Source organism: Bidens hawaiensis, unplaced genomic scaffold (assembly GCF_021521415.1).
Source record: "Bidens hawaiensis isolate Kalapana, Puna unplaced genomic scaffold, B.hawaiensis_p1.1 tig00000566_1, whole genome shotgun sequence".
In the NCBI taxonomy this organism is placed as follows: Eukaryota; Viridiplantae; Streptophyta; class Magnoliopsida; order Asterales; family Asteraceae; genus Bidens; species Bidens hawaiensis.
This window is the reverse complement of record NW_027491035.1, coordinates 3,743,572-3,755,998: the sequence shown is the minus strand read 5'-3', so window position 1 is coordinate 3,755,998 and position 12,427 is coordinate 3,743,572. Positions and strand designations below refer to the sequence as shown.

The 12,427-nt window shown below is 33.1% G+C and overlaps 2 protein-coding genes across 2 annotated transcripts; one reads left to right on the top strand and one right to left on the bottom strand.

Annotated features, from left to right (window-relative positions):
• Nucleotides 1-822: 822 nt before the first annotated feature.
• LOC143636327 (uncharacterized) lies at nucleotides 823-3,554 on the bottom strand. The gene is made up of 3 exons (XM_077103955.1): nucleotides 3,502-3,554; nucleotides 2,523-2,603; nucleotides 823-2,438 (listed from the first exon to the last, which is right to left on the bottom strand). The coding sequence occupies exon 3, from the start codon at nucleotides 2,407-2,409 to the stop codon at nucleotides 1,195-1,197; it is 1,215 nt and encodes a 404-aa protein (XP_076960070.1). The 5' UTR covers nucleotides 2,410-2,438; nucleotides 2,523-2,603; nucleotides 3,502-3,554; the 3' UTR covers nucleotides 823-1,194.
• Nucleotides 3,555-5,047: 1,493 nt separating this feature from the next.
• On the top strand, nucleotides 5,048-5,494 carry LOC143636256 (uncharacterized). Its single transcript, XM_077103905.1, has one exon. The coding sequence runs from the start codon at nucleotides 5,048-5,050 to the stop codon at nucleotides 5,492-5,494; it is 447 nt and encodes a 148-aa protein (XP_076960020.1).
• The last annotated feature ends 6,933 nt before the right edge of the window (nucleotides 5,495-12,427 follow it).

The window sequence follows — 12,427 nt, the reverse complement described above, 5'->3', positions numbered from 1 at the left end:
AAAAGAAAATAATGAAGATGATGTGGCAATCTCATATTCATTCTTGGTCTAATCTATATTCTCATTCATTTGACTTATCTATGGGTTATGGAGCAAAATCATATTGATAAATCTAATCTAACTATCTAATCTATCTATACTAATAAAAGAAAATAATGAAGATGATGTGGCAATCCTACATTCATTCTTGGTTTAATCTCTCTTCTCATTCATTTGACTTATCCATGGGTTATGGAGCAAAACCATATTGAAAAATGGGTTATAATTTCCTTTCTAATTCTCTAATATCTCATTTAATTCTACCTAACAATCCATGGTCATGGTTCAAGATAATTTTGGCAAATGGTTATAATTTCAAATCTAATTATCTAATTTCTCATCTTATTTATTCTAACAATCCATAGGTCATGGGACAAAACTATTTTGAGAAATGGGTTATAATTTTCATTCTAATTTTCTAATCTTTCTTCTCATTCATCATAGTTATCCACGGTAATTGGTCAAAACAATTTATGCAAATATTGTATATAAAAAATCGATTTTGTAAATTTGAGATTCTAGACTTCTTATTGTTTGAACTATGTATTTTATTTTTACCTTTAATTTTGTTCATTTCTTTCAAATAATGGATCTTTTTATTTTTATTATTTGACAAATCCCGTGTAATACACGGGTTCAAAAGCTAGTAGTTTATAAACACTACACTTATACATGTTCCAAAACCAAAGTGAATAAAAAATAAAGATCAAACAGTCAATTTCAAGTTTTTGAGGTTTCAAACCAACGTCAAGCTCGGTTTCAAGTAATAAACCAAAGATCAAGCCATATAGACATTAGACGGACCGGTTGAATCAACCCGGCGACGCTTTGCTACGGTCTAAGCAGGGTTTCTCATATAAATTTACATTATAACATCACAAAAAATGAAAGCAACAGGTTCAAAAATCACAAACAGAATACACTAATTGAACTAACAAGGATGAAATTTCACAAGGGTTTATAGTAGTAGCAGAATATAACGAGATACATATCACAATTCTTCCCACCAAACAAAAACAAGGTGGGTTCCCAACCAAACCAACATACATATCTCAATTCTCCAAAACAAAAATTAAAAACAGCAACCCTTATTATTATAAGTCTAAAAACCCTTTACAAACTGTCGATTTACCACAAAATTGAACCTTTTTTCATTCAAGCTGAAGCTGATGGAATCATAGGCCACCCCAATAGCTGAGGTGAACCGCTCGGGGTCGAATGCTGACTGTGCGAAAACAAACTCAGCTCCACAAACCCACCTGACCGATCATGATCATTAATATCCGTCGCACGAAACGATATCGACCCTTGTTTTCCCAAATTATTATCATGATCATTATCATCAAGAGTTTGGCTAGCAATTAGAGAAAGAGTGTCATTATGTTCTTCAATAATCCTTCTCCTGTCCTCTAAATCTTGTAAAGTTTTTAACGCCAACGAATCCGCAATCGGGAAATAAACGAGCATACAAACACCGAGTGCGGAACAGCATAAGAGCGATAAAAACGCCAAGAACGCAAGAACTTCAAACACGGTCTCACCCGGGTGAGATAGAACGGATAAACCGAGTAACAAAATGCGTAGCATGAAGAAACTCGAAACCGATATTATTAATATTAATACGCGTTTTTGCAACCCTTTACTTATAACCAAACCTAATATCCGCCTCCCAAGCAAGAACAAATAGAGTGTCAACATGGTGGCGAAAAGACCAAGAAGGATGGTACTCATTAACGGATAATAGCAACGGGCAACTTCGTTTTGCTGAGTTGTAATTTTGAAAAATTTTCTCCATTTGTTCGTGTGCACGTGCATGTCGGCTTTATAGTTAGGCCCGACTAGAACAACGGTTAATTGAAGGGCAAAGATAGGGAGGCAACATAAAAGAACGTAAACAGCAGTTTTGAAATTCCAGTTTTGACTTAACGGGCCCGACTCAGTTTTCTGTAAGGATGCACGGAGAAGGAAAACGAGGGTGAGGAAGAGACACGGTTCGGCAAACCCTAGGTTTGACATGATGTAACATTTGCAAACAATATCTTGCCATTTTAAGTTAAGGGGGTGTAATACCCGACCCTCTTGTCGAAGAAACTCAAGGCGTAAAATTTCTCCAAAACCCCACCAAATTGAGAATAATATGAAAATGGCCCGGATGGCCCACGGGCCGGCAAAATACCCAAGACGGTTATACCCTTGACTGCGAATGTGAGACTGGAAGTAAAATGAGTACACGATGCAGAGGAAACCGATAAGGCCCAAAACAGCTACAAGTGATATTGTGACCACACCAAGTGCATCAGCAACTAATTTTGTCAGGGGCATCACCCAAAAGACGGATTCCACGCATGCTCTCCGACAGCATGGATACATAAAATCCACCAGGTAACTTGTAGTTCAAGCTACACGAATAACATGGAGTTTAATCATATGTCAATGAGGAAAACAAACCACTTTGTGGATACCAGCAGCCTGCATACACTTACTAGTATTGTTTTTCAAAGCTTCCTCTTTGCGAACTAATTATTCAAGATGGCCACTTGAAGGTTACTTTACCAATATACCGCCTGCAACAATAGTTATGGACATATTATCAAAAAGGTAGACCTTGTAATATTGTTATTCAGTGCATACAAAAAACCAATATGAAGCTTCTTCTTCATGCTAGCAGCATTCACAACAAGAGCTAATTATAATTGTTGCTAGAAAATGAAAATTTACAAAAATCTCTCTAAGGTGAAGCAATGAAAGTAACTCCATAATCAAAAAGTTAACTCACCAAACACAATAACATGCATCAATTTAACCAAGCATTGGATCTAGGCGGGGATTAATTGGTAACCGAATTAGGTTTTTTGAAAGGCAATTGGACCTTTGGTTTCTAACAAAATTGTTACTTTTACATTTGATTGTTTATGCTTGAAGTATTTATGTGAACGTTTATATGTAAATCATCTATAAATATATGTGTGTGTATGTGTCAACCAGTAGTTTGGTCTAGCAGTAATGGTGTATGACCTTCAACCAAATAGTTGTGTGTTCTGGTCTCACTTGAGACATGGGGATTAAACAAGATGGAAAAAAATAGCTATTAAAAAAATAAATATGTTTTGAGAAGTCACTTAAGATGTGAGAAACCGAAAGAACGAGCTACACTTAAAATAATTTTTAAAAAGAATAATAATTTTCATAATGTATTAATATAAAAAGAGCAATATGTGTATCCGATTAACATGTATTATATTATAGATTTGTAAAGTTACATAAACAAATTTCAATCCGATGGCGCTTACAGAATTCTACAACACAAGTTAAACCTAATTCCATAACTATTTAACCTATCTTCAACTAACAATTAGAAAACTAGAGCAAAAACAGCACACGCACAACAAAACACACGCAATTAATCGAGACTAAATTTAAGTTCAAAACCCTAGAAAACATTAAATTGGCGAAGAAACTTACGGCGTGAAGTGGAAGTGGAAGTGGAGATGGGTTGAGGTGAAAGCAGATTGAGAATCAATGAATGAAACACTAAGAGAGACAGAGAAGAGAAAGAGGATGTAAGGTGAGAGGAGGAGAAAACCAAATACAGAATAAGAAAAAGAAGAAAGAAGAAGAAGAAGAAGAAGAAGGCTTTGTTGTTGATGACAGCCTGTCTCCAGCAAATACACCATTCAATATGAAATAATAATAATAATAATAATAATAATAATAATAATAATGATAATCTACAAATAACAACACCAACGTATTTTATTAAATGGAAAACTGGAAAAATGAATTGCTTAGTTTATGTGTTTTTAAGATGTTTATTTATGTGTTTTTCTTTTGGTTTGGTATTATAAAGATTTTCGGGTGTTTTGTTTGCAATGTCTAGCTTCTTGTTAGTCTGGTGTCGTGAGAGTCATAATGGAAACTCATTATTTAATTAGTGTGAGTTTTTCTAGTTAAATATAAACGAAAATCGTTATCACATAATTTATTCTCTGACAACTCTTTCTAGCTTCTTTGTTCAAGGTTCATCCATCTTTGACACTTTGTTGTTCATATCATACCCGTTGCCAGTTTGTTTAAGCTATTTTGGAAAGATAGTATTTATTAAGAAATTACTTATAGCAAGACAGTAGGACATAGAATAAAAAATTACATATACAGTAGTGGATTCTCAAACCACTTATGATATGTTTATCTAGCTTTAAAACATCCTAGCTCAAGCGTAGCAGTAACTAGACTCAAGCACTTAACATGGGTTATTCAATGTATAAGCAGCATACATCTAGCTCATATCACCTTTAATTTGGATTAAAAATAAAGTTTCAAGTTGAACATATAAAAACTCAAACCAACTTTTTAATACTTCATTATCATGGGGATCTAAAGTTGTATCATCTCACAGCCATCCCTCAAGAGTTAGGCTAGAGCAAGCTATAGCCTCCCTTAAAGTTTAAGACACCAAATGCAACCTTACTCAAAACATATTTGCTCAAACTAAATGTTTGTTAATGTTATGCTTATTACATAAAGATAAATATCGACTTTTGATATAGATTAGTAGACATTATACCACCATTGAGAAAAGTCAGAAATAGGTTAGGTATTTTCAGATCTTTGACAAATTAATACGTAATAAAAGATTTTTGAGAACTAAATGAGAGGTTAATGATAAATGTGGTTGTTTAGATGATCTTTTTCACCATCATTGTATAGTTTCACTTTCCACGTGATTCAAATACTCAAATGAACCGAAACAATGCCATCCCTTAATTTTTCTATCATTGGTACTCTTGGTTGTATAAGACTATATGAAAGAATTGTATTGTAAATTTGAGTGATTCCATGTTATCAGTTTGGATTTCCTACTACAACATATCTAGAATTTGTTTTTTGAGACGTGTTATTCTAATTAATTCTTAGTATCAATATCCATTTATTCAACATCAATAATTAGTTTGATTGCTTGTGGGACAGGTGGATTCCGATTAGAATCAACTGTTTCATGTGGAGATTAATGCAGCATAGAATTCCGGTGGCCGTCAATTTATTCGCTAAAGGCATGGGTGGTATTCCGCCGGATTGCTTGGGATGTTTGTCACAGGCGGAGTCGGTAGAGCACGTGTTTCTCAAGTGTCATCTAGCTAAGGATATTTGGAGGGCAGTTTCTTTGTGGACAGGTTGTGACGTCACCAGTTTCGAGTCTGTTTCGCAGCTTGTGCAGGTTGCGGACGAGCCGACAACAGTTTCGGGAAGGAGAGTTTTGAAGGCTATCATTTTTGTCTCGCTTTGGTTAATTTGGAAGCAGAGAAATGTGAGAACATTCAGACACAGAAGCTTGTCCTCGGAGGCTGTTATGGAGGAAACTATGATCAATCTTTATGGGTGGATTAAGAATAGGTCTACTCTTAAAGATAGTGTTTGGTTAGATTGGGTTAAGTCTCCTATTTATGTAATGGGTTGATTGTTTTTTCTCTGTTTGTTTTGTTGTGTGTATTTGCCAGCTCCATGCAGGTGACCACTCTATTTTTTAATATAATTTGCTTGTTGTTAAAAAAAATATATATTATTTTTAATCATTCTTACAAATAAGACGAACACACCTACCAAGAACCTAGGACATAAAAAAAAACTATATGTACATTATTGAATTCTTAAGCCACTAGTGATAAATGTTGATGTCATGCTTATCTAGCTTTAGAAGAGTGTAGCTTAAGCACAAAACATGAGTTGTTCAATACGTAAGCATGTGTGTAATCTCATAATGCATTTAAAATGATATAATCAAGTTTAAAGTTGAATGTGTAGAAACTAAAGAATTCAGTAGGTTTATATTTTTATCATCGAAAAATATCCAAAGGGTAAAAATACAAATTAATAAAGAAAGAAAATATTACAAACAATAATCTCTTTCTATACTCCCCTGCAAGTTGGAGCATGGAGATCACAAATGCCCAACTTGTCGAGTAGAAACCTTAATTGTCAAGAATCAAGAGCTTTTATGAACAAGTCAGCAATCTGTTCCTTAGTATCAATGTGTAATGGCTCAATATCCCTCGGCTCCACACGTTCTTTGACGAAGTAACAATCTATTTCGACATGTTTTGTGCGTTCATGAAAGACTGGATTATTTGCTATGTGTTTAACAGCCATATTATCACAAAACAATTGTGTCGGACCGGTCTGGGAGACATCCAAATGTTTCAAGAGCCACCGAACTCATAAAACTTCACTAACTGTCGATGTCATAGCCCGATATTCAGCTTTAGCGAAAGACCTAGAAACAACATATTGCCTTTTCGATTTCCAAGAAATAGGAGCCCCTCCTAGAAGTAAAACATTACCGGTTCGTGATCGTCTTGTATCTTGACATCCAAGCCAATCTGAATTGGTATAGCCAATGAGATTCACTCCACCACTGTTTGGAAGTAAGATACCTTGACCAAGACTGGACTTCAAGTATTTGAGAACTCATATAGTTGCTTCCATATGATTCTGTCGAGGATCGGCAACGAACTGACTAAGAACGTTGACAGAATAAGTAATGTCGGGTCTAGTGGCTTGTAAATAGAGAAGCCGACCCACTAGTCTTCTATACTTTCCAGCATCAACACAGACTTCTTCATCGTCCCTACCAAGTTTGGTGTTTTGTTCCATAGGAAAAGCACTTGGTTTACAACCTAGCATACCACTATCTTCCAAGATGTCCATCACATACTTTCTTTGACTGAGGACAAGGCCATATTTTGTTTATGCTACTTCAATTCCTAGAAAATATTTTAGAGCACCGAGGTCTTTGATACTGAATTTTCTATCAAGAAAACTCTTTGTTTCTTCATCTTTCTTTAAGTTGTTACCCACTATGATCACATCATCTACATAAATAAGAGCCGCCACAAAGGTACTTTCTGTTTTAAATATAAAAAGTGAGTGATCGGGTTTAGATTGTTCAAAGCCAAACTCGTGCAAAGCAGATGTAAACTTTTGATACCAATTCCTAGATGTATATTTTAGCCCATAGATGTCAAAGCCCAACCTAAGGAGGAAATGTCGGGGCGTGAGCTGATTGCTCACAGCTCTCAAGGTACTATCATGCAATATTTAAATGACAAAATCTATTAATTAAATTCGATTTTCAAATAAATCAAATAAAAACAAGTACATAATCCATAAATACAACAATACAAATTCATATTTCTAATGATCTTGATTAAAATATTCTTCTAACTTAATTATTCACTAAGACTTCAGCAACTTGCGTTAAATACCCACGACAACCTCCATATGCGTATAAAATAGAAAGGTTTGTCAACAACACATGTTGAGCGAGTAAAACACCAGTTTAAGACAAAACAATAATAATAATATATAATAAAGAAAGATGCAAACTGTTCATGTGAGAATAAACAGTTAAACCATAGCAAATAAACAAATCACACAAATATAAAGCAAGGGCTAAACCGTTGCCATGCGGATGGGCATTGGTTACCAAAAATGAGTTGCCGATAAGCTCGATGTCAGATAAACTAGACGATGGCTACTACGACGGCCGTATAATCATACTATAATGAGAATATGTTGGACCTCTCCGAAATGTATTCAAATAAAGCAAGTAAGCAAATAGCAAATTAGGCATAAACTGATATACACACAAGGATTAAGTAGTTGCAGTTTTGAATACTAGATAATAGATAAGTACTGTAAATACGCATGTGTCCCCAAAATGATTTAAAATAAGTAATTACTCAACTGATTAGAGGAACGAAAGACAAATGATGATGTGAGAATGCTAATCCTTCTGAATTTATCGTCAAGGATTCCTAGTTATAACGATAATATGAATTAATTGTGAATTACATAACATATACAATAGGTTCGGGTTTCGACATGATTTGCGTATGTTTTGCGATTAGAATGGTTATTGATGAACGGGTGAATCTATGGTTAGAATCATTAGTCTTATTAATTATAAATTCACCATTAATTATCCATGATAAAATATATAATTAAATACTTAAATAATTTAAACAATTAAGATATAAAATATGCTTGTAATAATAAAATCTAATTAAATATACAAATTAAATAAAATAATTTGATTAAATACAAACTGAGATATAGTTATAATTATTTGAATAAATCAAATACTTATATATATAGATATTTTAAATAAATAGATATAATACGTAATAATATCCAAGTAAATATTTATTTCGAGTCTTTAACCAACTTTAATGGTAAACATGTATTTAACATATTTATTTAAAATTATATTTGTTATAATTTTGTTAAAAGTAAATATATTATACACACATATATATAATACATTACGAATACATATAGTTTTAAAAAAAATGTTCGACGACGAGAAAACGTTAACTTAGAAGTGTCGGTTACGTAAAAATAACATTTGTTTATTCATTAATATTATTTATAATAATTAAAGTTCTTCTTAATATTAAAAATAATAATAACGAAACTGGGTCAGGGGGTTCGAACCCGCGCCCCTGACCAGTACACAGACACAAACCAAGGTGCACCAGCCATACTAGCCGGTAGCTCAATTAGTTATATATCGAAAACGATTCATTATATACATGAACAGTTTATTCCTAAATTCTAATTAAAACCTTAGAAACAGAAATTACTCAAATCGTTAATTGATTGCTAAAACTTGTTTAGGGCTTTCGTTAGGCAGATTCAGACGACCTATATGCATGTTTTAATTACCTGAAATGATGATTGTTTGATGATGATTGACGAACCCCCCCCCCCCAATTCGCGGCTAAGAGCGAAACGGGTTTTGATGTTGTAGATGATTCCAGACCAATTACGATCGCAAGGCCTAAAGGAAGGTGCAGAAAGTTTTAATTTGATTATTATTACCTCTAGATAGGAAATTACCAAATTGAGTAGGACGGTTTGATAATATTGTATATGAGATTTATTATTGATTAATTTCTCTAATTATAATGTCAGTATTAGGCGATTTAAGCATGTAAATGATTTAAGGGAATCAATCTTGTTAATAACACGAAAATTATGGAACAAGTTAAGAAACGGGTTAGGATTAGGATATGAATACGGGTTTGGATCTTAATTATGGGTTTGGGTTAAAGAGTTATAATATAATAATATAATTATTTTGCAATTAATTCCCTGGACTAACGATGATGGTACAAATTGAGTTAGAACTTGAGTTGGGGTTAAAAATGTATTTAACTCATAGTTAATATGGATAACTGAATAAATATAATAAACTATAATAAACTATTGATAATTCGATAAATGTGATATTTTATTAATTATAATTACCCGAAAGAGAAAAGGGGTCGGGTATCGGTATTTGATATATTAAATGAAAACAAGAGTTGTTACGGTCTCCTCTACTTTAGGGAATTTCGTCCTGAAATTAAAGAATACTATAACAAAACCATTAACTTTTAAAGAAAGAAAAATTTATAATGACATAGAACTTTGAATAGTTAAAACAACGCTCGAAATGAAAATCTGATAAGGGCACTTACATATAGGATGTATCGGCGGCGTATCCACCATGTCCTTATCATCTTTACATTTTTACCGTTATCCCAACTACTTTCAATTCTATATTGTGACACACAATCTTACGCATCATGATTTCCATGCGAGGACTTCGATAATTATGTTTCGGACCATAATTATTTTCATCGTCGGATGGTTCACATGATTCTTCCCATCGTGTGGATTTACAAAACATTTGAAAATATAATTTTAAGAATAGAAATCATTTAGGGAAAGGAGTTTTTAAGAACATCTTTTAAATAGACAAAAGTTTATAGTTTGGTTATTTAAATGGAGTACTTTATAAAATAACCATTCGATAATTTTAAACTTTACTCGATGAACATAATAATAAAATATCTTAATTAGTACTTCAATAATTCATAAAAAACGTTAATTCAAAATTTATTAAATAATCGATACAAAGCAGAAAAGTCAAATCCAAGTAAGATAGAATATGACGAGCGGCAAAGTCTTCAAGTAGCTTGAATCTTCAGTTGCGCATGACTTGGAACCTTGAAACTTGAGCATCTTGAATGATTAGATCCATAAGAGCTTGAGCAGTCGAGGTAGATTGATTCGGCATCGCTTGGATAACTGGAGATTGAATGGTTTGCAAGAGAGTTTATTGGTTAGATTAGGCTTGGTAAACTTGAGCTTGCGTGTGTGAAACTTGATATGTTTGGGTTAAGTATGAATGATACTACTTGACGAGAGGATCTTGAAGGACGAGGGATTGATAAATTTGGACTTGATGGGTAATGTAGTAGGGTGTAACTATAGTTTGAACTTGATTGTCATGGATAATCTGAGGGCACATATCACTGAGAGGATTAGGGTCTCCTGAATGGTAGCAAGCACGAGTAGTAGGGGCATCGGGTTGAGCATGAGGGGTAGTCTGTGTCACACCCCAACCTACGGCGGAAATGCCGGGGCGAACTTATTGCTCACAGCTTTTCAAAGGTTACTATGCAACATTATTTAAATGACAATATCTATTTAACTCGATTTAATAATTCAAATAATTCAAGTACAAAATACAACTTATTAAATAAACATCAATTACAAATTAAATTCTTGATTAATTATTTTCTAACTTAAATTCTTCACTAAGTCTTCACCGACCTTCATTAAATTCCTACGATAACCTGCATATGCGTATAAAATAGAATTTTGTCAACAACACATGTTGAGTGAGCAACACACCAGTTTAGTTGTACATATAGTATATATAACAAAATACGTAGCTGCAACAAGTCATAAGAGAATAACAAAATAACCAAATGAGCAAGTATAACGGAGATGTCGAGAAGCACAAAGGCTAACGACTGGCGTATGATCATACTAGACTGAGATTATGTTGGACTTCTCCGAATGCGGAAGCATACAAAGCAAGTAAGCACATAAACAAGTAAGGTATAAGTTGTTAACACATAAGACAATAGTTGCAGTTTTGTGTATAAGTATATATGAGAAAGTATATTTACGCATATGTCCCCAAAATGTGAGAAAACAAGTAAAATAAGGGAATGTGGTACTCACCTCAACAGACTAACAAAAACGAATAAAGTAGTGATAAGAATGATGACCGCGGTTCACGCGTTGACGATATATCTTAATAAGGAAAATTGAATGTGAAAAAATACTAAGTTAATGAACTAGATTGATTACGAAAGCTTGATATTTATAAAGATTATCAAGTTAATATTGTTTAAACTTACTTAGTATAAAACTTTCTAATCTTAATAAATATTATATTTTATTATATATTAATATTTGTAGAAAAGTAAAACACATCTTTTAAAAATTAATTAATTCATTAATATATAAAGTATAAAATACATTCACCCTTTATAAATATGATAAACGTAAGATATTAAATATTAAGTATACATACATACATATATATATATGTATATATATATACATACATGTATATATTTATATACACATATACATATACACGTGAACAGACTTTTATATATAGATACGGAAAAACATATGTGTCTTTGTCGGTTTTATAAAATGATAATTAATTTAACAATTATTATTAGATTTATTAGTTATTAGAATGGTTTTTTAAAAAGAAATAACAAAAATGGCATAAAAGGGGGTGGCAGGGACTCGAACCCGCAACTTGCCACTCCTTAACAAACGAAATAACCAGCTGAGCTAAGCAGCCACATGCTACAGATCTTAGGAACCATTTAAAAAAGAATAAACAGACGCGACCAATTGCTTAAGAACCCTAAAAATCAAATTGATCAAATCCGATTATCTTTGCTGAATAAATCATAGGGTTAATGAACTACAGAGGACGACGATCAAAACCATGGATTCAATTACCTTAAACGATGACTAGACGTCTGTTAATTTGTATAGACAGGCGACGGCCAGAGTGGTTCCAATACGACGATCCAGCAACTACGATAGACTAATTAAATATAGGGCTTTGCTTCACGATAGAATAATGATTGTGTATGCAGATTTAATTGAACTTTGGTGATCAGTATATTACGATTTGAGAAACGGGTTAAGACGGTGTATTATAATTAGGCATTACGTATCACTTTTGATTGTTTTAACATAATTAAGATCGTTGGTGAGAACAATTAAGGTAAGGAGATTAATATACCCAGATCAATTTCATAATAGACGCGAGGATTAAAGTGCAAGCAACATACATGGGTTACGGGTTTGGTTCCCGAGTTATGGATACAAGTTGGGGGAAATGGGTTTATGGATTATAAAATTCCAGAATTTGCAATAAGGCCCTTGAACTATGGGAAAGGAAACAATAAGGGGTTAAAGTTTGGTTTAGGGTAATTTTGTATATTAATCAAAGTTAAAAGGA

Excerpts from the sequence above, each read along its gene's own strand:
- LOC143636256 (XM_077103905.1), top strand. The coding sequence starts at position 5,048 with ATGCAGCATAGAATTCCGGTGGCCGTCAATTTATTCGCTAAAGGCATG.
- LOC143636327 (XM_077103955.1), bottom strand. The coding sequence starts at position 2,409 with ATGTATCCATGCTGTCGGAGAGCATGCGTGGAATCCGTCTTTTGGGTG.